The sequence below is a fragment of the Garra rufa genome, chromosome 19 (assembly GCF_049309525.1).
Source record: "Garra rufa chromosome 19, GarRuf1.0, whole genome shotgun sequence".
NCBI lineage: Eukaryota > Metazoa > Chordata > Actinopteri > Cypriniformes > Cyprinidae > Garra > Garra rufa.
Window position 1 is genome coordinate 37,303,301 of NC_133379.1, and position 26,250 is coordinate 37,329,550.

General features: G+C 36.9%; 2 protein-coding genes and 1 long non-coding RNA gene across 3 annotated transcripts; all 3 read right to left on the reverse strand.

The window, feature by feature from the left end:
• Positions 1-668: 668 nt before the first annotated feature.
• LOC141292089 (urokinase plasminogen activator surface receptor-like) lies at positions 669-3,417 on the reverse strand. The gene is made up of 4 exons (XM_073824050.1): positions 3,369-3,417; positions 1,511-1,648; positions 1,178-1,285; positions 669-862 (listed from the first exon to the last, which is right to left on the reverse strand). Exons 1-4 carry the CDS (start codon positions 3,415-3,417, stop codon positions 669-671), a joined length of 489 nt encoding a protein of 162 aa, XP_073680151.1.
• Positions 3,418-9,498: 6,081 nt separating this feature from the next.
• On the reverse strand, positions 9,499-12,595 carry LOC141291858 (urokinase plasminogen activator surface receptor-like). The gene is made up of 5 exons (XM_073823874.1): positions 12,513-12,595; positions 12,301-12,423; positions 11,723-11,854; positions 11,426-11,533; positions 9,499-11,292 (listed from the first exon to the last, which is right to left on the reverse strand). Exons 1-5 carry the CDS (start codon positions 12,559-12,561, stop codon positions 11,087-11,089), a joined length of 618 nt encoding a protein of 205 aa, XP_073679975.1. The 5' UTR covers positions 12,562-12,595; the 3' UTR covers positions 9,499-11,086.
• A 5,379-nt stretch (positions 12,596-17,974) lies between these two features.
• Positions 17,975-19,423, reverse strand: LOC141291924 (uncharacterized). The gene is made up of 3 exons (XR_012340419.1): positions 19,204-19,423; positions 18,697-18,825; positions 17,975-18,538 (listed from the first exon to the last, which is right to left on the reverse strand). It is a non-coding gene; the product is annotated as an uncharacterized lncRNA (long non-coding RNA).
• Between the last annotated feature and the right edge of the window lie 6,827 nt (positions 19,424-26,250).

Below are 26,250 nucleotides of genomic sequence, written 5' to 3' on the forward strand. Positions count from 1 at the left end.
ATACACCTTTTTAATGCTTTTGGCTATTTCTGTACTTCATGTGACCTGGTGTGGTCTTGTGTGGATGAATGTGACCGGCATGTTACTTTTATTATTTTTGCTTAAAAGCACAAAACAAACACACATACATATCAGAGCATATTTTATTTCAACCTCAGAATGATATCAATACACACTTATTTTCAAGTTAATTTGAGATAAAATGCATTAAAATTAGTCAGATCTCCCTATTAATCAAGCTTCTGTCAATGGTCAATTGATTCCTTGTTCTATTTATGATGTATATATATATATGTAGATGTAGGGTGTAGAGCACAATCAGAAAGTGAGACAAGCTAGCAGCTCCTCAAGGACCCCCAGATGTATCACCTTTACCCTCTTCATCTCAATCCTAAATATACATTATACATTACCAATATAGCAAAATATATAAAGCTGCAACGGCGTAACAAAGATCTGCAATCACAGGTGGATTAAGCAAATATTTAATGAATCGATTTCATTTTAATATATTAGTATTGTATAGACCAGAAAATTTATTTTCCCATTACCAGTAATCAGATTTTGTATATCTTTTCCAATTAATCACACCAATATATTACAGAGATAATGTGAGCCACATATTCAATACAGTGTGTCTCATTGTAGAACGCGAAGAGCTGCTGTATTCAGTGCAGCAGGATGAAGGAGAGCAGAGAACCGCAGAGGAACAAGAAGCTCTGGGTGACACTAATAGCATTGTTACACATGTTCCCCTCACAGCACGAGACGCCACCAACAAATGAATCCAGGATTGAGACAGCATCACAAACAGATTTAGAGATGCAGCCTTTTACAACTATAGACTGGCCTCCGAGATTCGCTGATGAAAAGATAAAAAGTTGAGTCACTCAAAGTGGGTCATATGCAATCTGTATCAAATGCTGTATCAAACATTAAACAGATAAAAATAACAGTCACACTTTATATTAGGTGAACTTAACTTCCTGAAATTACTTACAAATGCAATTACATATTGTTTTTTTTTAAAGATAAGTACAGTGTATAAACATGTATGTATACTTTAAGTACATTGTACCAAATGATTAACTTAAATGTAAGTACATAGTAGTTAAGGACACCTAATGTAACGTGGGACCAAAATAACAATTAGAATCTTGCTTATCCAGATTCTCACCTGTTGCTTTAATGCAGCGGTCTTCACTCCCTGAACAGCTCAGTGTGTTTGAGCAGCTCTGTCCATCACAGTAGTAACATGTCTTTCCGTTGGGGACAACAGAGGCATCTACAGGAGAACAGAAATAGCTTTTTGTTCATAGTCCTTATTGTGCACACTTCAGCGTACCAAAAAATGTTTTGGTTTCATAATCAAAATGTAACAACCTGCTCTTCCTGTAAAGCAAACTCGTATGACATCTGACTTTACAATGCCTTTAAGTCTCTACCTTATGATGCTTTTGTTGTTGTTCTTGATAAATGATCTAAGATCGATATCAATAAGATTCAATACCTGGAGCATTTTGGGCGTTACAGAGATCCGTGTTACAGCAGGAAGAAGCAATCTTTCCAATGCCAAAGTTGATGGATCCACTTGGACAGCCAATTGGTAAAGCACAACTCTTAGCTGCTATTGTAGTACTGTTGTTGACTAAAAACACACAGGAAAGTGCAGTACAACTGAATATCATTTTGATGGAAAATGTATTTATAAATGTGTTCAACTAGGACGAGTTTTTCTATAGTGTATATGAAATACAAACCTTGCTATATTGAATGATCTTTAATATTTACTTACAGACATCCAAAAGTGTACAACCAGTAGTTAAAGGGGTCTTCGGATGTCCATTTTCCACAAGTTCATATGATTCTTTAGGATTCTAATGAAAAGTCTCTAATATACTTTGGCTAAAAATTCTCAATAGTAGTGTAAAAAAAACCTTTTACCTTGTCAAAATCAGCTCTGCAAAAAATCAATCCTTTAAATGCCACCAAGCTCTGCTCGCCCCGCCCCTCTCTGGGATTATGTTTACTTTAGCCGCATTTAACTGCATTTAGCTGCGTTTATCAGCGAAACTTGCCAACAAGCACATTATTAAGAAAGGCCATTTGAAAAGAAGCATCAAAAACCCTTATACTGACTTTTGCTGTTGGTGAAGCTGCATCAGGAACGATTCGCACCCATTTAAAAACGTAAGTAACGCTAAAGCTCTGCTTCTTCAGCGGCTCAGATGTTGGTAAATGAAGACTGCTTTGTTCATTATTACACCCAACAACAGAACACCTCAATCGCTCAATTAGAGTCTTCCTCTGCACCTGAGTCGACACAATGGCGATCGTATTGGGACTTTCAGCTCGGTGAGGGCGGGTCTAATGTAAGACGCTCATGTTAATCAAATGTATTTCTTCACAATGACAAGAAGCTGAGAATGAACTGATTTGAAAAAGGGGATATTACTTTTAAATACTAAAAAAATACCACTGGGTGGATTTTTTTTATCATTGTAGGGTGATTGTGTACACAAACTGCCAACAAACATTACTGTTCAAACAACATGTAAAAGTTAGTTTTGCACCCGGTGACCCCTTTAAAATGCGTTACAATTAGTTTTTCTAAAACTTTCAAGCTAAATTTTGAGGTTCATTCTATTATTTTAATTGTACAAACAAAATAACAATGGCAGAAACCTATATATAACATTCCACTGTAAAAAAATGCTTTTCGTACTTAGACTTTTTGTCTTGTTTCCAGCAGAAATATCTAAAAATTCTTAAACCAAGCAGGATTATTAAGTAAAAGTTTTTGTTTTCAGAAAAAAAAACAAGCAAAATTGCCAATGGGGTAAGCAAAATAATAATTTTTAAGAATTTAAAACCGAAAACAAGATTATTTTTCTTAACGCATTGGCAGATTATTTTGCTTGTTTCAAACAAAAACACTTCATTGTGACTTCATTTTTCTGAAAACAAGACAATCATTTTTACTCATCTAGAAAATCCTTCTTGATTTAAGAATATTTGGATATTTTGTCTGGAAACAAAATCTAAGTAGGAAAAGCATTTTTTTTTTGCAGTGTCCATGAATGCAATTGTGAACTTACCCAGAAAAACTAATTATTCAGTAATTTATAGCAGTAAGTTTTAACAGTAAATATTCCTTCCATCATACAAGACTTACCATATAATGCTGCACTAATGCAGCTGGTAACTCCATTTGAGCATGTTGTCTGTGGACAAGAGTCTGAAACACTTGTGCACTGATAACACCTGAGTGAGTGTCCTTTAGTAATACGAGAGAGAGAGAGAGATGGCATGAGAGACATCATCTAATGATCTGTATTTGTACTCAATAGTACCATTTGTCTTTTTACCTGCAGTGAAAAGGATGAACAGAAGAAAAACTGAGACTTGCAGATCCATCTCTGATCAGGTGGTGAATGAGATGAGATGGTCTTTCAGTGCTCACTTTATAGAAGGGGGTAGGTCTCGAGAAAATGAAAGTTTAACTGAAAGAATTGAAACCGAAAGATGCATTTTACTTGCCAATTAATTACCACATGGAGGGTCTAATGAGTAAATACATCTTTATAAAATAAATATGTACAAAGTGTACTTAAAGCAAGAGTTCATCCAAAAATGAACATTCTGAAATTTTGCTTTCATTTTCTCATGATCCTTCAATGGCTGTATGACTTTTTCTTTTTTTTTTCAGCATTCCATGCGTTGAAAGACAATGGGGTCCAATGTTGTTCACACAAGTCAAACTCGTTTTGTTTTTGTTTTCACGAGTGAGGGGTTCTTGTGGGTGTTTGCCAAAGGTTGACTATTAAACTTCAGCTAGTAAGAATGCTTAAGGTATGACTAATGTTAAAATGGAACATCAACGAGAAACCAATAATGCTTTAGTTCTAAGATATTGTTTGTAATTGTATAACACATTAATTATACATAGGAATGAAGTATGATATAACATACACTGGAAGTGGTGTTTTTTTTAAATCATGAAGTGTCCATTGATATTTGTAATAAAAAATGTACTTAACATGCAAACTCAAATAAAATCTGACGCAAGAACAAACTAATCATGCTATTGAGTACTTCACTAAAATTACTGCTTAAACTGACAATACCCTGAAAATGCTTTTGAAAAGGGCACATATATTTTAAAAGAAAATACTTAACTGTTTATTATAGTTTAAAATTATATTTAATTTAATTAATTTGGCCCTCTTTAGTAGGACTGAAGTAAATGAAAAAGGATGTTCCAATACTTTTTATCATCATAGTATTAACTTTTTTTTTTTTTTTTTTTTTGCTGTAGCAGTACTGTGTTTCTGTTTACCAGACATCTTTACAGCCATGACAAGCTTTTTAAATATCAAACTAGAAACAAGGTGATGATGCAATAAACAGTACAGATTTGAGTTTAATACATCAGAACACCAAAGAGATTACAGAGACAACTGTAAACATTTCTTTACAGGACATAAACTTCTTAGAGGCTCATTGTACCAAAGAACATTTTGTCTTCAACATGCCATCAACAATGCCCGTAAAACAACTTTCCTTTTGACTGTCATCACATTTAATGCTGATTGCATGCAAAGGTTTTTTCCATACAGGTTTCAAAATGGGTTAAAGTTGGTTTTATAGTCTTGACCAACTTTATGTTTTACATTGCTACAATCTTAATAATATAGGTTCTTTACTGGCATCAGTGGTGCCATAAAGAAAATGTTATCTGTGTATCTTTAAATGATAGTAAACTATTCTATGGTAGAAAACTACAACACATGGAGCATTTAGAAGCTTGCAGCAGATAGAGGAGAACTGTTCAGTGCTATTTGCACAGCCGGTTGGTAAAACACAATGTTTAAGCTTAGTTGTAGAACTAGTATGACCGAAATGATACCAGTTCAACTGCACATTCTTGGGTAAAGTTTATTTATAAATATAAAGTAGAAAGTGTTTTCTTCCCAATAATACATCGATTCACAGTTATAAAAACAGAAAACACAAATTGCTATATGTTTTTTTGCAAGGTTCAAAAGTCTTAAGACCACTAGTGAAAATGCTTAAATGTGACCTATTATGCATCTTTTTACAATATTTAATATTGGTCTCAGGTGTCCCCAGAAGGCGTTTGTGACGTTTCAGCTCAAAATATCCCACAGGTCATTTATTATATCATTTTGAAAATGCTTATTTTGAGTGGAAGCAGAAACGCATTGTTTTCTGAGCGCACACATCCAAAGCACAGAAAGCGGCTGTCGCATGGCATGTGAGCACTAACTGTCAAATACACACAAGTTTATGTTAAAAACACAAAGACAGTCAGTTATGTCTGTGAAGGTAAAGAGCTGAGAAAGAAATTACATGTTTATATTAGATCTGTGTGGCAGCAGTATAATATACAGTAAATAAATCAATAAGTCCACTGCACTCTAAATGGGACTCTAAATAGTGCTCTGTGCTCAGATGGAACAGTTAACATGCTTCGCTCGAACCAGGCAAATAGCACTTAAAGGTTGTATCAGCGATTTCTAGCCTGAAACATAAAGTATCGAATTCAACTGACCTTTCATCACGATCCGCTCGCTGCCTGCCCCATAAATTGTCTGTGAAAAAAACGCGTCTCTCTGGTCAGCCTAGGGTCCGAGATATGCCAAAAAAACAATCGGCACTACCAACCTTTCCACAGATAAACAAACAGTGTTACAACCAATCAGCGTCAGGGGTTTGGTGTTGTGGACTTTCGCTCTGCCTCCCTCACATCCCTGCACCAGTAGGAAAGTCCACAACACCAAACCCCTGACGCTGATTGGTTGGAACACTGTATGTTTATCTGTGGAATGGTTGGTAGTGCCGATTGTTTTTTTGGCATATCTCGGACCCTAGGCTGACCAGAGAGACGCGGTTTTTTCACAGACAATTTATGGGGCAGGCAGCGAGCGGATCGTGAAGAAAGGTCAGCTGAAATTGACACTTTATGTTTTAGGCTAGAAATCGCTGATACAACCTTTAAACACAGAAGAAGTCAGATTTTCTTGATATGTCACTTTTAAAATTTGTGTTTTTCTCATTTCAATTCAAGTTTCAAGTTTATTTACATAGCGTTTTCTACAATACAAGTCATTGCAAAGCAGCTGTACAGAAAATTTTGGTTTCTACAATATGTGACCCAATCTGGCGTCAGAAGTCACAACGTACTATTTTAAGATACTGGCCGATAATGTGAAAAAATCTAATTTTCTTTTTTTTAGCTAACGTCAAAGATTAAAAAATTCAAAAATAATCTCCCAAAGTTTCGTAGTCCAGATAATTGAGTAAAGGTATTTAAATGACTATTAAATTTGACTTAGTTTTACTAAATTCACTGGAAATAAACATTGCTTTTCTCAACTCCTCTCTTCACTTCTGAACACTTTCCTTTGTTTCGGGTATCCCCTGTCTCTGTATAAAACCAATCAAAAAGCTTTGAAATGTATACAAACAATGACATAAACATTGATCATTTGTCAGTAGTCAGTAGGAAGCACGCGATTGAAGCCATCTTTCTGTCAAACTAGCAGTGCTCTGTGTAAACAAGCTAGCGAGAGTGGCTAAGGCTCGTCAGTGATTTTTTGGGGATCTGAAGATGTGTCATCCTCGGATGAAAGCAACAGCAATGTCAAAGGTCCTTTGGCTGTGGAAACAGAGGATCATGACGATGATGATAATGTTGAACAGCCTGACTGTTGGGGTAGTGAATAGGGTCATGTCTAGTTGTGAAGCAGTGTTTGTGGGAAAACTTAGCAGTAATGGAGATGACGAGTTAGCCAAAGAATGTGCCTTTTGCTGTAAAGGTTGTAAACTGAATGATGGAGAGCCATGTTTTCTGTCATTTGATGACAGACACACTTTCTCTATGTGACTGCATGTATGTGCAATGTTTTATTCACATATATACTTGAAAATTATTTGAGCCCTTGGATCTCCGGGCCCAGGGGCCGGCCTGCCCTGGTGTGGCCGGCTGCCGGCGGAGCCTGCGGGCTTGCCGCTGTGGCCCCCTGGGGCATCTGCGTTGTGGCAGCCGGATGACCACCCTTTTTTTTCTAAACAAAGCCACCATCCTTCCTCCGTGAACGTACGTATAAAATTGTAAACTTGTACACCGTACATATCTAGATACTGCATTATCCCCATCCTAGCAAGCAAGTTACCCTTTAGCACGATCAAAAACTGTGTGCGTTCCCATTACCAACACCACCTGGCTCATTACACAGGTGCATTGAGGAGCATCTCACTGCAGCCTGCCGTGGACAACCCCGTCCACGTCCAAGTGTAACGTCACAAGCCCCGTCTACGTCTAAATATGTCACATTTTCATTTATTTTGAAACTGGAAGAAGCATCCATAAGAACATCATTCGAATTGTTTGCAAACTGCTAAAAAGTTGTTGTTGTTGTAGGCTTAAAGGAGAACTCCGGTGTGATATTGACCTAAAGTGTATTGAATCATGATACCGAGTGTAAACGTACCTTGCATATCTCATCTCGTCTTGTCCACTGCTGTCCGAAATCTGGGGTCAGTTATCCGATGCTCACAACAGCTTGTCAATGAGATCAATGGGGCATCGAAGCAGTCATGTAAATAAATCACTGTTTTACGCCATTTACGAGGCACAAAGTAGCGCCACACTTCATCGGTAGACTTCCAAGGGCCCTGACATTCAAAACGCGACATTGAAAACTCATAAAAAGCACCGGTAGTTTATTTACGAGAAGATTTATACAGACAGTAACGGCAAGAAGTTTAGCGGCCGTCGCCATCTTGAATGTAGTCACGTTAAGTCGAGTGACGAGCAGGAAGGAACGTATCAGGTTTTCAACCTATCAGGTTGTAGTTTCCTTCGTGCTCGACATTCGACTTAACGTGACTACATTCAAGATGGCGGCGATCGCTAAACGCCTTGAAGTTACTGTCTGTATAAATCTTCTCGTAAATAAACTACCGGTGCTTTTTATGAGTTTTCAATGTCGCGTTTTAAATGTCAGGGCCCTTGGAAGTCTACCAATGAAGTGTGGAGCTACTTTGTGCCTCGTAAATGGCGTAAAACAGTGATTTATTTACATAGCTCCTTCGATGCCCGATTGACTTTCATTGACAAGCTGTTGTGAGCATCGGCTAACTGACCCCAGATTTCGGACAGCAGTGGACAAGACGAGATGAGATATGCAAGGTACGTTTACACTCGGTATCATGATTCAATACACTTTAGGTCAATATCACACCGGAGTTCTCCTTTAAAACGTTGACAACTTTAGGAATGTGAGTCCTTTGTGTCCTTTCCTTTCCTTTTCCAAAATGTAAATGTCTATGAAGCACACTATGAGTTGTATTACCAAATACAACAATTAATAGTTTTAAATGTAGGCGAGATGCTTCTGACGCTGTCTGTTGTTCAAGAGTTGCTTGACACAAGGAATGCGACAGCTGAAACCCATGTCTTGCATACGTCTGTGCTAGTGGTTCTTGAAGCACTGACTCCAGCTGCGAAATCTCCCCCACATTTTTGAATGGGTTTTGTTCCACAATTCTCGCAGGGTGTGGTTATTCCTATTGCTTGTACACTTTTTCTACCACATCTTTTCCTTCCCTTCACCTCTCTATTAATGTGCTTGGACACAGAGCTCTGTGAACAGCCAGCCTCTTTTGGAATGCCCTTTCGTGTCTTGCCCTCCTTGTGCAAAGTGTCAATGGTCGTCTTTTGGACAACAGTCAAATCAGCAGTCTTCCCCATGATTGTGTAGCCTACAGAACTAGACTGAGAGACCATTTAAAAGCCTTTGCAGGTGTTTTGAGTTAAGCAGGTGTCTTCAAAACTGGACCTTTTCACAATATTCTAATTTTCTGAGATACTGAATTGGGGTTTTCATTAGTTTTCAGTTATAATCATCAAAATTAAAAGAAATAAACACTTGAAATATCCCTGCTGAAAAAACCCCAGCTAAAACCAGCCTAGGCTGGTTGGCTGGTTTTAGCTGGTCATAGCTGGGAGGCAGGCTGGTTTTAGAGGGGTTTTGGTCAGGCTGGGAAACCACCAGCTAAAACCAGCCTGGTCAGGCTGGGAGACCAGCTTAAACCAGCTACTTCCAGCTTAAACCAGCTAAGACCAGCCAACCAGCCTAAGCTGGTTTTAGCTGTTTTTTTCAGCAGGGATAGTCTGTGTGGAATGAATGTATACATTATACAAGTTTCACTTCTTGAATGGAATTAGTGAAATAAATCAACTTTTTGAAGATATTCTAATTAAATGACCAGCACCTGTAAAATCGAGTCGTTGCTATAAGAATACACGATCTGGAACAGTATTTTGGCACAAAAAATCATCTGCTGCCACCTGCTGATAATTCATGCTCATCTGTTGTGATCTGCTATCATTGAGCTGGTTTGAACAGCAGCTACGCTAGTTTTTCTTTATGCTTTTGGTTTCTGCCACAGGAGGACTGGAAGTCGATGTAACTTTTTATGATTTTTATTGGACATATCTGCCGTATGGACATCACCTTGACATTCACCACTTATTAACTACTCATACATGTAATGTAGAAAATTTCTGTGAAGCTGCGTTGCAATGTATCATGAAAAGTGCTAGGAAATGGGTCACACTTCATAAGGCTATTTTTATTTTTTTATAATTTCAGTCTTTTTCTGGATTTATTTTCGCAAAATACGATACTGGGTCTGATGAATTGGTATGAATCCTTCATGTTCCCATTCTTCTCCTCCAGATGTCACTCTTGTATTTACCATGCACTAAAGTTCGCCTCAGTTCAAATAGCAGCACGAAACAACTGAAGCGATGATCTCTTCCTTTTTACAGCGAGTATATAGTATATTAGCCTCAGAAGCTATTTTGAAAGGTGCCGTTCAACTTACTGAAATTTCTTCTCATGTTCTTCTTCTCCTGTAATCAGTGTCTCAATCGCGTTCGACAGAAAAATATAGGCTATAGCTTGATAGAAATAAGTTCAATAGTCCAGTTTATTGCTATGTGTGACCCTATGGATATTTTTAATTTTTAATTGAGATTTATAAATCCTCTGAAAGCTGAATAAATGAGCTTTCCATTGATGGTTTGTTGGGATGTGACAATATTTGGCCGAGATACAACTATTTGAAAACCTGGAATCTGTGGGTGCAAAAATAAATATATAATAATAATATTCCAAATATAGAGAAATCGCCTTTAAAGTTGTCCAGATAATGTTCCTAGCAACGCATATTACTAATCAAAAATTAAGTTTTTATATATTTACGGTAGGAGATGTACAAAACATCTTTATGGAACATGATTTTTACTTGATATCCAAATGATTTTTGGCATAAAAGAAAAATCATGGCTATTGCTACAAATATACCCGTGCTTTTTATGACTAGTTTTGTGGGTCACATAATATGTTGTGTACTTGTTAAATTTCTACTACTTAAATGTCTGCATATTAAACAGCTAATTAGAAGAAGTATAATGTACCTCTGTACCAAATGAGACGTTTGCCTTTAGCGTATATGGTTTTCAGCATTAGATGAGAGTCGTTTTTCTTAAGAAATTGACATGTAGACCTACCTGAAATATTTCTAAATGAGTTGATATCTAATCAAAGCAAATTGAGATTGCGTAATTTGAATCTAATCGTGAAATCTGTATGAAAACCCAGCACTAATCCTTCATAAAACTGTGTTTTACAGTTACGCATCATAGGCTACTTCTTATGCTAGTTACTTACATAAAGATGTTGGGGGGAAAAATAGACAAAATGATTGAAGAAATAATGAAATTCCTCATACCAGATTATTTCTCTTGTTGCCTTTTTGACCTGTAACAACGATTTTTTTTTTTAAAGAAAAAAAAAAACTTTTATTATTGTCCTTTCTTTGGACTTTTTACAGCATTAAGCTTTACATATAAATAAAATACATTCTTTAGGCCTACATTAAATGTCGTATATACTTTTTTTAGTTTATCATTTAGAAAAATACAACCCATATATTTGTACAGCAGCACATTTTCTTTGCTGCAGGTGTAGAATGTGAAGAGCTGCTGGATTTAGTGCAGCAGGATAAAGGAGAGCAGAGAACAACAGAGGAACAGGAAGCTCTGAGTGACACTCTGAGCACCGTTACACAGGTCCCCCTCACAGCATGAGATTTCCTGAACATGAGGAAAATATGTTGATGTCATGGCATCACAAATAGATTCAGGGACACAACCTTTGTAAACATGTGACTGGCCTCCGAAAATTGGTAAATTCACTGATGAAAAGAAAGAAAACACAAGTTAGTCTTAGCTTTACTGGTATATGTGATCTAAAGCAATTCAAGAGAGTATGTAAGAGAGCTAAAAACTAAAACAACATCTGTGTTCTTTCTTTTTACAGAATCTCACCTGTTGCTGTAATGCAGCGGTCTTGACTCCCTGCACAAGTCAATATGTTCGAGCAGTTCTGTCCATTACAATAGTAACATTTCTTTCCATTGGGGTCAGTGCTGGGATCTACAGTAGAAAATGTATTCTTTTATTTTCTTTATATCTAGTAAACAACACTCCCATAGCTGCTCCATTCCATCAATTCCCAATATAAAATTTAAGTCCCACTCTACTTTTTTTTTCCCTCCCAGATTAAATGTCATAAAGTTAAGTTAGTGTTCATTTTATTTGCACATGATTATTGAAGTACAATACCTGAAGTATAATTTGCATTACAAAGGTCTGTGTCACAGCAGGAAGAAGATATCATAGTAGTACCGAAGTTGAAGGACGAACTCTGGCACTCAGTAACACAACCTTTAAATTTCATTTTAGTAGTCTTGTTACCTACAAAACATGAATGATACAGAAATGTGACCCTGGACCAGAAAAACGTAAGGACATACGGGTCAATTTATACATCATCTGAAAGCTTTCCATAGATGTTTGGTTTGTAAGGATAGGACAATATTTGGGCGTGATACAACTATTTGAAAATCTGGAATCTGAGGGTGCACATAAAAAACAAAAAACAAAACAAACACAACACGCCTTCAAAGTTGTTAATGCATATTACTAATCAAAAATTAAGTTTTGATACATTTCTGCATTAAAGAAAAATCTATAATTTTGATCCATACAATGTATTTTTGGCTATTGCTAAATATACCCATGCTACTTATGACTGCAAAGCAGAAATCTGAATATTCCCTTTACATATACTGATATACATTTCCATACATCTCCATTAGTCAAATATAACTGTAAATTTTAATCCATCATACTGGACTTACCAATTTGTGCTGCTGATACTGAACTTAAACATTTAGACAATCCATCGGGACACGTTGTCACCTTTTGAGCTGTACAAGAACTTTCATCTGCACTTGCACACTCATAACATTTGAGAGAGTGTCCTTTAGCAATAAAAGAGAGACATAGTGAGAGGAAAATCCAGTGATTTATGCTTGTATCAAATAGAAATTCTTACAGTTTGTCTTTGTACCTGCAGTGAAAAGAATGAACAGAAGAAAAACTGTGAATTGTACATCCATCTTTGTTCAGGAGGTGAATGAAACGCCTGTTTCAGTGCTCATTTTATATCCAAGAAAAAAGGGTGCGATAAGATAATTATAGTTTGACAGAAAGCAATTAGATGTTTCATGAAACAAAAATAGGATTAAGAAAACAAGTCTTTTTGTACAGATACATATAAATTAGACAAGTGGGTTTCAAATTCTGGTTTTGAGGAACCCCAGACACAGCACGTTTTTGAGGTCTTGAAGTCTTTACTAACTGAGCCGAGTTGAATCAGATGTGCATGATAAGGTAGACGTCTAAAATGTGTAGTGGTGTCCAGGATTGGGAATTAGAGCCACAGAGCCCTCATAAATCTGTAGCATGCAATATACCAGAGGTGTCCAACCCTGCTGCTAAACGGCACCCACAGATTTGAGCTCCAGCCTTGATTAAACACACCTGAACCAGCTCATCAAGGTCTTCAGGATTACTGAAAACTTCCAGGGAGGTGTGTTTGGGCAGGATTGAAAACATATGTATTATGCATGCAGTAAATATTTTAACAGATACTTTTTCCTACTGTACTAGAACATGAGGGTGGGAAAAATGAATGTTCACTTTTGGGTGAACTATCCATTTAACCACAAAGGGATGCTCTAGTTTTTTAACCAGCAGCATCACACTAGTATATGTTTTGAATTACAGTCAGTACTTGTGCACTCGCCACCAAAAACAAGTCTGAACAGGAAATTGTTACAGGTAAAACTTAATGATGGGACGTTATTGAGAAATCAGATCAAGATTGGATTCCATTCTCTTTGCACATCAATGTACTGTAGTGTTCAGTTACAGGATTAAAATGGGTGAAGTTCAGCAATATGACATACATTTAACACACTGGATATTTAACATCATCCTGCTTCACTGCAGTTACCAGTGCATTTTTGTGCATATCAAGAAAAAATAAGGAATGAAAAACATTGAAAGTAACAAACAAATATAAGATGGAATAAATGTTCCTCATCCAGAAAATAGGTAAATGGGTGGGGTAAGTTGAGCTACTCTTTTGCTATAACTTGTGCATAATCTTTGTATGTGAAGAGCATGTCTACAGTGGCCGAGAGACCTCAACGCGCTGCAACTTAAGAAAACACATGCAAACAGAAAAAACGACAACAAATAATAAAAAAAACATAATCAGTTTGACAACACAGACACTGCAAATCCTCGCAACGCAAACACTGCAAACACACGAACGCGCTGCAAACACAAAAAAAGTATTATGTCACCTTTTTAATTAGGCCTACTTAATTTTTTATTGAGCTCTTTGTCAACATGATGGCTTTGAGGGAGGATAAGACAGTGGTTCTATACTTAGCATTATTTGTTATTTTACAATTCAAACATTTGACTGACAGTTATTTTTTCAAGTGGCCGTATAATTTAGTCATGTGGACACCTCACCTGTTTGATATTGATTAATGGGTTTGGCAATACCAGTGAAAGCAAATCTTGATGTTATGTCATACAATAACACACTTTCTACAGTACAGACATTTGAGGAAGATCTTTTTGAATCTGGTCTTGAAGAGCTTGATGTACCTGCACCAAACCCACACCTGAACCTTTCTGTAACATCTATTGAGAAACTGTAAAAGAGTGGAAGCTGTTATAACTAAAGCTGTTTTCCACTTAAAATGTTGACTACTGTACTTGTAGCAACAGCCAAAAATACACTGTATGTTTTTTGCACCCTCAGATTCCAGATTTTCAAATAGTTGCATCTCAAATATTGTCCTACATTCTAACAGACCATACATCAATGGAAAGCTTATTTATATGATGTGTAAATCTCAGTTTTAAAAAAATGGACCCTTACAACGTTTTTGTGGTCCAGGGTCACTACGCTTACCAACTAGGGATGGGTCACGATTTTCGAATATTCGATTATTTGATTTAATGACAGAATATCGAATAGGTTATGTGATTATTAAATTGCCCATGTTTTCGGTCTTCAGGATCATTAGAGAATAAAAGGTAGGTGAGTGTGATCAGGGTTGGAGCTAAACTCTGCAGCGCATTGGACCTCCAGGGTAAGATTTGGGACCCCGAGCTATAATATAGTGTACTGAGACATTTTGTAGTAACAAGATGGCTAATCCTCCTTTTTTATACCAATTGACTTGGTAATTTTGCCACAAACATAGTCTATGTGTCCTCTCCAACTCAAACCTTCATCAATAATAACTCCTAAAAATGTTATTGTTCTTAACTGAAGCATCTCAGTAGGCCTGATTTTAATTCGCGCTAGTTCTTTGTTGTATGTTTTTTTTGCCACTGTAAAATAACAAAATTACATTTCTTAATATTTAAAGAACCTAACTTGAACCAAGCAGTGTAGGCAACTAGGCCAATATTTGCATTGTTCATTAACATACTAAAATGTGAATTTGAAAGAACAAGGGTTGTATCATCCGCAAATATGATGGGGAAAAGCACATCCGAAACACTAAACATACCATTTATATAAATGAGGAACAACAGTGGTCCAAGAATAGACCCCTGTGGGACACCGCATTGTAATTTAGCTTTATTGGAAAAATACACCTTAAAATAAACAAACTGTGATCTATTTGAATTATAACTTGATAACCATTTATAAGTGATATCTTGGAAACCATATTTGCACAATTTAGCAATGAGGATATTGTGATTTATTGTATCAAATGCTTTTGAAAAATCCAAAAAAATACTGCAGGTGAACTCATTATTTTCAAGTGCAGAAATAACCTTATCAATAAGATGAAGTAGAGCCATATACGTTGAATGATTTTTCGAAAGCCATACTGGTGGTTATAAAGAATCATATTAGAATCTAGATGAGAAATTATCCTTTTATGTATGATTTTTTAAAATATTTTAGAGAAACATGGCAAAATAGAAATGGGTCTATAATTAGTAAAACAACAAGGATCATCAGCTTTAAACAAAGGAATGACCTTTGCAACTTTGAAATCTTGAAAACTCCAGAGACAAAGACATAATATGAGAAAGTGGTTGCAGAATGGATTGCTTCACCTGTTTGACAAGGTATTCTGAAATATTGTCATGACCCGCTGTGGTAGGTTTTAACTGATCAATGATGTCACTTACTTCATGGCCATCAATAGGTTTAAATGAAGACATAACAGGAAATGACCGATGGATAAATCCAAAGGATTTCCATCACTATGTGGAATTAAATTGGCTAATTTCAGACCAATACTGACGAAAAAAATAAAATAAAATTAAAATGTTAAGCTATGATCATTGATAGCCTTTTCTTTTTGAAGCAATTGATTCACTACTTTCCATGTGGATTTAACATTATTTGAACACTTAAGAAAAACATTACTGAAATACTTTTTTTTTTCGCAAACCTAATTGAGCTTGTATATATTTATTTCTTGCTGATTTATAAACAGCATAAGTAAGTGGAGTACGATTTGAAACATACTTTTTGTACAATTTATTCCTTTTCTTTAACAGTTTCCTTAGTTCAACTGTAAACCAAGGTCTATTTAGGGCTGTGTTCTGTTTTTTAGACAATTTACCCATAGGGAAACATTCATTGAAATTAGTAGAAATCATAATCATAAACTTTTGATATGCTAAATTTGCGTTTCTCTCCTCATATAGGACATCCTATGATGTATTGTCAAGCCTATCCTTGAACTAACAAATATGTACATCGCTCATATTTCTTATAAACAATACTTGGTTTGTATTCCATTTGCTTAAGTCACAGATAACCGAAATATAGGGAGATGGTCAGACAAATCAGAATACCAGATTTCATTTCTTTACCTAAAGAATTACATAAAATGCATATCAAAGTTGCTGATTTTTCTTTGACTCGAGTAGCTTTATGGATGAGTAGAAAAAAATAACTAGAATAAAGAACATTTAGAAAGTCCCCAGTGAGAGTGTCTGTATCATAGTTAAGTATATAACAGTATATAACAAGGCTTTTTCTCATTGTTAACACGCTCAAGTGAATAAAGCAAGCTTTCATTGAAATCTTTGATAATAGAATGAGGTGGCTGATAGACAACCCCAACAATTACTGTATATTCTTTCCATTAAAAGCACTAATAAGCTCCAAAAAAGCGACTCTACATCATCCTGATCTTTTTTTAGAGTGAGGTCTTCCCTAATTTTAAAATCATAATTTTCCTCAAAAAACAAAGATACCCCTCCCCCAGATCTGTCTACTCTTACACGGTGAACTGATTTATACTTTGGTATTTTAAACATTTCTTTAGAGTCCTCCGTGAGCAATGTTTCAGATAAGGCTATAACAGAAAAATTATGCCCAAGTGAAGATAAATAATGGCTGAAATGATCATAATTACTCTGAAGACTTCTAATATTCAAATGAAAAGTAGAAAAAATATCCCCAGATATAGAAGCACATAAATCATTAAACTGGGTTTCATTATAACGAAGACAGAGGCTGGAAACATCGAATGAAGAAAAGAAATTCTGATCAGGATCAATATCACCATTGTAAGGGTCAAAAACAGAGGAATCAAAGGGCTTAAAGATCTGGCTGTCCAAATTAGAACTATCAACTGGAGTTCAAACGTTGTACACCAGAGCAATAGACCAAAGTTTCAGGAGTTTGACCTAGACGTATGACCGATTAATGAAAAAAATCAATAAATTAACAAGCATTCCAAAATAAAAGAAATAGTACAAATAAAATAATGAACAGCCTGTTGTTAGCACATTTCCACTTTTACACTTACTGCGTGATATTTAATAAATTCATGTGATACATAATATTTATTCCCTGGAATGTGAATTTTACCAGGGGAACCTCGCCAAAAAATGCCTATTTTACCCCCAGAATGCAATATACCCCATTGGGTGGATTTCTTTGTGAAAACCTGGCAACCTTGCATGTCACATCTATTTCAGGTTTTGTTCATATAGATGTTTCATGTCTTTTATTTAGATTTTCAGTAATGAGTTTTGTTAATTCTGTGTGTCTGTTAGCATTCAAGTCGTTATTAATATTGATTGCCTAGATCTTATTTACTGAAATGTACAAAAACAGAATAAACTGTTGTATAAATCTGAGTATCGCCACAATGGCTGTTCATCCGGGTGACTGACCAAAACGTGATGTAGGTGCAAACCCTATATAGTGCATCTTTACCATGGTGTCAGCTTGAGGTAATGCATATGAACTTTTAGGATATAAATATATATTTCTGTTGATAACATATTGATAGAGTATTATTTGTATGGAAGGAAGTGATTAACGAAGTAAAATTTAGACCTCAGATTTGCAAATCTTTGATCAGATGAATGAAATAACATGCCTGTAGGCCTGTTCATCATTTGCAAGTTGTTTGGATGAAAGCGTCCACTAAATGAATAAATGTAAATGTCACTGGCATGACCTTTCAAAGGGATTGTTTATTTTATTTTCTTTAGATTCGAATCATGGGTCTTTTTCTGCATGAAGGTTCAAGCTCACCTCAGTTTACATGGCAGAACGAAATGTCAAAATGAATGAGCATCTTTACCTCTTTAGCTAGAAAATACACCAAATAAACACAAATTAACATCAAAAGTTACTTTGAAATGTATGGTACAATTTACTGAAGAAAATCATGGAAAGACATGAAAGACAGTAATGTGACAATGACCTCAAGAAATGTTAGCTTCCTTTTATAGTTTACAGCATTAGCTGAGACATTTTCCTTAAATAAATAACCTTTCAACCACTTCGCCCTATGCACTCTGCACTTTTATTTTTGTACTTTTACAGCATAAAACTTATATAGAATTGACAGAAATTTCCTGTATACTTTTAGTTTATCACATCAGAGTGCTAAAGAAAATGTAGACTGAAGAGCTGGATTCAGTGCAGCAGGATGAAGAAGAGCAGAGAACAGCAGAGGAACAGGAAGCTCTGAGTGAAATAGGCAAGGGCATTGGGGACAGAATTTCCAGAAGGATCTGTAAAAAAAAATGTAAATCCAATGAAACAATGCTACTTAAACTGTTCCATTCAATCTGTTCCTGCAATTGTCAATTGAATGTTCTATGGATGTAAAATCACTGTTGATTTTAAAGAGGACAGTCATTTGCACATAGTTAGTAATAAAGTACAGTACCTGGAGCATCCTTAGCATTACAAAGGTCCGTGCTACAGCAGAAATAAGATACATCTTTAGAGTTAAAGTTTGTTTCCACACATGCATATGATGGAGAACAACTTTTAACTTTGTATTTAGTTGAGTTTCCTAAAAAAACACGAATGACAAGAAGGAACAACAATTGCACATCATTTTAATTACAAATGTATTTACATTTCAAAAAAGAATCTTTCTAATCAAAGCTGCAAAACAGAAGAGTAAAGACACAATTTTACATTATAAAATAATCACTTAGGTCTAAAAGTCTACCACTAGTAAAACCTTTGAAAAAAAAAAAAATTGCAAACATTTTTTTTCAATTACAAGTTATATTATTTATGTAACTGAGTGAAAATGAATTAAGTAGCAGAAGTCTCTATTTTATGATTGCAATCATTAATTGTGTATAATATACATTTTAAAACACTCCACTTTTGCGGCATCCTTAATTTAATAGTAAATGTCAATCAGTTGAGCGGGACTTACCATATATGATTGTTGAACTTAAGCACATGCTATATTCAGGACATTCCATCACCTTTTGATCTGCACAAGACCCTGTTGCACTTATGCACACATAACAGTTGAGAGAGTGTCCTTAAGTAATAAAAGAGACATAATGAGAGAGAAGTCCAATGATTTATCCTTGAAACAAATAGATAGTCAAGAGATTTGTCCTTGTACCTCCAGTGAAAAAAATGAACACAAGAAAAACTGAGATCTGAAGATCCATTTTTGATCAGGAGGCAAATGAAATGATGTGTTTCGGTGCTTATTTTATATCCTAGCAAAAGGGTTGGGCCTTCATGGGATAATGACAGCTTAACAGAAAAAAAAAAATTAGGAATCAGGAAATTAGTCTTATTAAAGGAATGTGTACAGAAGGTGTTAATTAAGTCAGTTTGTTCAAAATAATGACAGGACATTTGAAGCAAGACAGAATTTATCACATTAAGTCTGTTTTGAAATGTGAACAATTGGGTTTAGAAAGGGCTGGGCACACTAGAACTTATGAAAGTGTAAATTGACCATATGCACAGATTACTTCTAGCCATCTAAGTCATTTCCGGTCAGCTGTACTGTGCCATTCACAATCGAAGAAAAGTTGTTGTTTTTTTTGTCTAAGAGGACCAAACGTCCATCTATACCATTTCAAGAATGACAAACACGAGTTTAAAAAAAATATGCGAGTAATACGGCTAAATATGTGCAAGTCATTGCTGTGATTGACAGTAATAACCGGAGGAAATATCTGACAAGCTGATGCCAGAGTAACAAAACTACAGCAGGAACAAGTTTGTGTTGGTTAAATATAGGCTATTTAATAGCTTTTACAGGTCAAGATAAAGCTTAAAACACGTAGTTATTAAATTATATAAAATATTTCAAATTCATATCGATTCATATTGAGTGCATTATTTAATTATTATACCATTAATATTTAACTTATTTAATTTGTAGAGAACTATAAGTATTTAAATAATTCACCCTTAGAGCTTAATGACTTTCTGCACTTGCTATACTATATACTTCAGTGTGGTCAAAGTACTACAATTTATTATACTATAGTGATTTTATAATAAATCGAATAGCATGACTTCTTGAAAAAACTAGGGAGTTGAAATGGCAGCTGCAGCCAATGATTGATCCTCTGCTGCCATCTTTTGGTTATATGGGTAATTTCATGTCATTTTATCTTAAAGAAAGATGTTTTTTCCTGTATAAGGCATATACCTGGGGGGACCACAGGGTAAAAGCCTGGGAGAAAAAAGCCTTAAGGGCAGAAACCTCAGTCCAGGAAACAGAGCCAGGGTCAGATACTTTTATGGTTACCTAGTAGGGATGGACTGCAGAGAGGTGACTTTCAAGAGTCAGAAGTTGGCCTAGTAGTTATACAATGGGCCCTTGAAATAGCAAGCCACTATGAGCAGGAAGTGGTTATACAGTGTAAAACCTCAGAGGCAGAGGGAATTATGAGCACTGTGCGTAAGAAACATATGGGCAAAATTAAACTGTATACTATGAATGGTAAAAGCCTGAAAAAGTCTCAGGGTGAGACTCCAAATATTGAAAAGGTTAGAATATACAAAGAGGCAATGACAGACTTTCACAATGCACATGAGTTCCTGCTTATTTTACCACCAGTAGATGATGACAGAGATAGTGTTGTCACAATAGCTGACCCACACCCACCTCGGTCAGCTATTACAGAAATACAGATGCAACGGATAATGTTCCGGATGTATGAAGGATGGATAGAAATTCCTCAGGAGGTATGGTAGTTATACAAGGGAATGCACAAATGGTAAAGGGATCAGGAGCAGCAGGTGCAGTTTTTGGATGTTTAGGGGAAGAGGACCTTAAAGAAATAGAGAATATGAGGTTTAGATTAGGTCCTCAACAAGCTGGAACATTAAGAGTTACTAGAGAGTAAATGGGAGAGTATAGCACATCCTGTAATGATTGACTGTAATACACAGACATGCAGTAAAGAACAAACTGTAGAAGAGAGCAGATTGTTAATAAGAAACATAATTCGAGAAGCTGTGAGTAGAAGTAACAGAGAAATACATATGACCCAAATGAGTCTAGTGATAGAGGGTCTTATAGTTGGAATAATAGAACTCTCTCAAGAGAACTATGTAACTATAAATCGCATTGTTACAGAAAGAGATCAAGAGGAAATAAAACATTATTAAAACACAAAAAGAGAGGTACGATGCAAGGTTAGGAATATTAGAACATATGAGTACTTCACAACCCACTGCACCACGTTTGATACTTTAAGGGAATCAAGAGATGAACAGGTTGATTTACAATCGAAATTATTACAGTTAAATTTAACAGAAGCAGTGTGCCAACAAGTAGGCAGCAGAAAACAGGGTGAGGATCTTAGTCTTTACGCAACTCGAATCATGAAGGCAGCTGAGGCAGCAAACCTTAACAAAGAGTCAGTTACACGCTTAGTACACACTTGTACAGGCCATGCTGTCTCTGCAGAAGCATTAGACAGGGCACGAAAATTGCCCGGAACAGAAGATAGGTTTAATCAGTGGAAAAAAGACTTAGTTGAAGCCCAAAGAGGTGGTGTACCAATATTAGGTATGTGGCTGTCAATAGAAGATGACATTCCTCATGAAGATAAAATTAGGTTGCTTCGTGAAGTAGGAAAAAAATACCTGGAGGGCATAAGTTAGCCACAATATTAAACAATGCCAGCAAAACTGAAATTGAAGGATGTAAAAAAGAAAAAGGAAACACCTCAGAATAGAAACCACTCAGAACAGGTTTATAAAAAAGCAGGCCACATAAACCATTTAAACCTAAAACAGTGGAACAGAAAATACTGGATTCCAGAGAAGGCAGAATATCCAAAGTGGTCTTAGTCATGGGAAATGGACTAATCAGAACTTTAAAAAATGTTAGAAATAGTTACATCCCAGATGAAAAATGGGGACAAACGACTGCAGAAGAAAAGAAAAAGATCATAGATAAAAGAAAGAATAACACAGTTAACACAAAGAAAGTGAGAAGGAATAAAGTGATAGAGCAAACACAGCAAAAACAGGAAGTAAAAACAGAGAAACTAAAGCCAGATGCAGAATAGGGCGAGGCAGGTCTATTGAAGCAGAAGCTCTGTGATTCCTGAGAAATGATCAATTATTTGTTGATTTAGCAGGAACTGAATACCTTATTGACACTGGAGCAGAATTGTCTACTTCAATAGAGCCAATAAAGCAGACTGGAACGGTATATATTCAATTATATGACGGTGAAGTTAAAAAGAAAAAATTAGGAAGTAAGCATGGAATAGAAATGATACAAGGTGCTGAAAACTTGCTAGCAGCTAAAGACCTTAAAAAAGTTTTGAGATTAAAAGAGGTTGATTGGCAGAAAGAACTGCAGAGAATAGAGGCAAATATTAAAGGATCTGAATTAGCAAAAAGAGAACTAATGAATGCATTAAGCAACAACTCATATTGAAGGAGCAAAAACGACTGTGGTAAAGTCAGTGAGAAATATGCACATAAGATTGAAGGAGGCATACATAAACCACAAAGACAGTGTCCCACTAATAAAAAAAAGGATTGGATGAATTGAATGAAACAATTACAGAACATGTAGAACAAGGAATTATAAGAGATGTAAAGGGAGCTATAACTACTATAGTCCGATTCAGTTGGTACCAAAACCAGATAACACATTTTGATTAGTGTCCAATTTTAAAGCCCTAAACAGAATGACAAAACCAGACAGACGGTATTTGATAAATGCAAGAGACACAGTTGAAAGAATTAGACATGGGAAGTATATTTCAAAAATAGATTTACTGTACCTAATGGTTTTTGGTGCGCACCTCTAGAAGAGAGTAGCCAGGAAAAAACAGCATTCACAGTTAGGGAGGTCCAACAGTGATAATGGGATATGTACGAGATATTAACTGGATACAGTCAGATGGCTAAGCCATTATATGCAACAGTAAAAAGAGGAAGTCTAAATTGTGAAAGTGAAGCTGATGCAGGAAAGTGCAAACTGATCTTTCAACAGATCCTGTTGGGTACCAGTTAATAGCAAGAAATGAAGGAAGTAATATGCCTATAAGAATTGTAAGAGCCATTATGCTTGCTGTAATGCTGTTTTTTGACCACTGGGTGGAGTGTGGGTTTGGAGGAGTACATAGGTAGGCAAAGAGTTAGAACAACAGGTGTGTAATTAGAGGGAAACACAACATTTTTTGACCGTGTCTGGAGTGAAACTTGTGGAGGCATCCGATGGGATTTTATGTGCATTTGTGTACCAGAACTGTGAGTTGAAATGGAACTACAGGAACTGTGTGATAAATAAAACCTGATAAGCAGTATTTGGAGGACGATTGTTTTTTTTTGGATCTCACGCGTCAGAAACTACCCTACTACACCTCAAGTGACAAAATGGTCGTTTGTGTCACTATCAGAATTATTACAGGAACATGGGGAAAACCCAGAGAAACAGTTTGCACCAATTGAAAAGAAGTTAGCAGCTTTAGGTAAAAGATATCCTGAATTAAAAGGATTAACTAGAGGACAGACTATATTTGTTAATACGGATGAACCAGTGATGGCACATTTGAGTAAGAATAAAGTGAAAGATAGTAAAGCCCAGAACACAAGATGGGAAAGATGGGCAGATATGCTTTTAGACCCAGATCTAAAACTTAGGCACAAGGAACAGAAAAAGTGTCAGAAGAAAAAAGTAAACGTGCAGAAAAGTACAGTGGTATGTATAGATGGCTCTAAAACAGTAAAGGATAAACAGGCACACTGGGGATACATAATGAAACAGAAAGGACAGGACAAAGACAAAAATAAAGGAGAAATGGAAGGAACAGCACAAACAGCTGAAGTTAAAGCTGTGGAAGAGGCAATACAGAGATTAAACGAATTAGGTATGAAACAGGCTATAATAATAACTGACAGTAAATATGTTGAAACGGGTATGAATGAGTATTTGGACATCTGGAAAGAAAATGGTTATACGAAAAGTAAGGGTAAGCCTGATTTCTTTGTAAAAACCTGACAACCTAGAGTTTCAGTGATGAGTTTATTCTGTTATGGTCAGATTCAAGGCATTATTAATATTGATTACCTAGATCTTATTTACTGGAATGTACAAAAATAAAATGACTGAAACATTAGGATGACAGTTACCATATTTCTCAACTGCCTGTATGATTTAATTATCATGTAAAGGTGGACACCTCTTTATGATTAATGAGTTTGCAATTGCAGTGACAGCAAAGCTTGAAGATATGTCATACAATCACTTTCTACAGACATTTGAGGAAGGTCCTTTTAAATCTGGTCTTGAAGAGCTTGATGTACCTGCACCAAACCCAGACCTGAACCTCAGTGATTCTGTAACATCTATTGCAAAACTATAAAAGAATAAAGCTGTTATAGCAGCAAAGGGAGGATCAACTTCCTATAAAATGCTTGTGGTTTTGAATTTCATTTCAAGAATAAATGTTACGCAGGAACAATTGAGTGTGTCGTTCATGTGTTCACATGCTTTTGCCCATATGCATCAGCTTGAGGTAATGCATATGTGAAATATATATTTCTGTTAATGGAGTAACATTATTTGCATGGAAGGAAGTGGTTAACAAAGTAGAATTTAGCCCAAAGAATTAACTGAGATTTGCTGATCAGTCACTGGAGGGCGCTCTGGCGGCGCAGTGACTGGAGGGCTGGGCGGAACCAGTGAAGACTCTGGGAGACTGGGCGGAACCAGAGGAGACTCTGAAAGGCTGGGCGGAACCAGCGAAGACTCTGACTTGGTGGTAGCCATCTTGGGTGCAGACTCAGGCTTGGTGGCCATCTTGGCCGGGATTTCAGGTAGGGTGGTCATTTTGGCCGAGGGTTCTGGAACGGCGTTCATCTTGGCCGTGAACTCAGTAACGGCGGCCATCTTGATTGGGAACTCAGTCTTGGCTGCCATCTTGGCCGGGAACTCAGGCTTGGCTGCCATCTTGGCCGAGGACTCAGAAACAGCGGCCATCTTGACCGGAAACTCAGGCTTGGCGGCCTTCTTGGCCGGGAACTCAGCAACGGCGGCCATCTTGGCCGGGAACTCAGCAACGGCGGCCATCTTGGCCGGGAACTTAGGTTTAGCGGCCATCTTGGCCGAGGGTGCAGGAACGGCGGCCATCTTGGCCAGGGATTCAGGCTTGGTGGCCATCTTGGCCGAGGACTCAGGAACGGCGGCCATCTTGCATGCAGACTCATGCGCGGCAGCCATCTTGCGTGCAGACTCATGCGTGGCAGCCATCTTGCGTGCCGATTCCGGCATGGCAGCCATCTTGTGAGCTGGCGTGGCAGCCATCTTGTGAGCTGGCGTGGCAGCCGGCAGATTAGAGCGCTGGGCGGAGGAAGCCGGCCGCATCGGGCTGAGGACAGCAGCGGAGCTTTGGAGGACGGCTGGGGATAGGAGACTGGGCTGGCGGTCCGATCCGTTGGAGCGGTATGTGGAGGTTCTCGGCTTATGGCAGGCTGGCGCGATGTGCTGTGTCTGTGAGGGGACTGGAAGATGAGACCTACCAGAATTTGGAAATTCTTCAACTTCAAAATCAGATCCATTCAAATAGAGAATCAGGTTTATTAGCTCGATCAAGGGGAAATTACAAGAGGGAAGATCGCAGCGAATGGTCTCATCATCCAGCCCCAAAACAAACACAGCACCAAGAGCAGCCTCGTGCCAGCCTACCTGATGGGAGAGCTCGATGAAATCCTCCACATATCGTTCCAACTCACGGCCACCTTGCCGCAGTCTCCTCAAAGCTGCCTCAGCACGACTCATCTTCTGTTTAGGTCCGTCAATCTGTCACGATCAGGCTGGGTTGTGGAGTGGAGATGGAATGAGGAGAACCGGAGTAAATGAAAACGTAAACAGTTTATTAAATGAAACACTGAAACTAATACAAACAAACAAAAACCGGGAGTATAAGATGAGCACATGAAAACAAGCAAACAGAGGTAACAGAATAAATGACAGACA

What these genes read in the sequence shown, in the direction of transcription:
- LOC141292089 (XM_073824050.1), bottom strand. Translation starts at nt 3,417, where the DNA reads ATGGATCTGCAAGTCTCAGTTTTTCTTCTGTTCATCCTTTTCACTGCA. An exon ending in GTTCATCCTTTTCACTGCAG is followed by an intron (nt 1,649 to 3,368) that starts GTAAAAAGACAA and finishes GTGTGTTTTTAG; the next exon opens with TCAACAACAGTACTACAATA. An exon ending in TAACGCCCAAAATGCTCCAG is followed by an intron (nt 1,286 to 1,510) that starts GTATTGAATCTT and finishes GTTCTCCTGTAG; the next exon opens with ATGCCTCTGTTGTCCCCAAC.
- LOC141291858 (XM_073823874.1), bottom strand. Translation starts at nt 12,561, where the DNA reads ATGGATGTACAATTCACAGTTTTTCTTCTGTTCATTCTTTTCACTGCA. An exon ending in TAATGCAAATTATACTTCAG is followed by an intron (nt 11,534 to 11,722) that starts GTATTGTACTTC and finishes TTTCTACTGTAG; the next exon opens with ATCCCAGCACTGACCCCAAT. An exon ending in CCGCTGCATTACAGCAACAG is followed by an intron (nt 11,293 to 11,425) that starts GTGAGATTCTGT and finishes TCTTTTCATCAG; the next exon opens with TGAATTTACCAATTTTCGGA.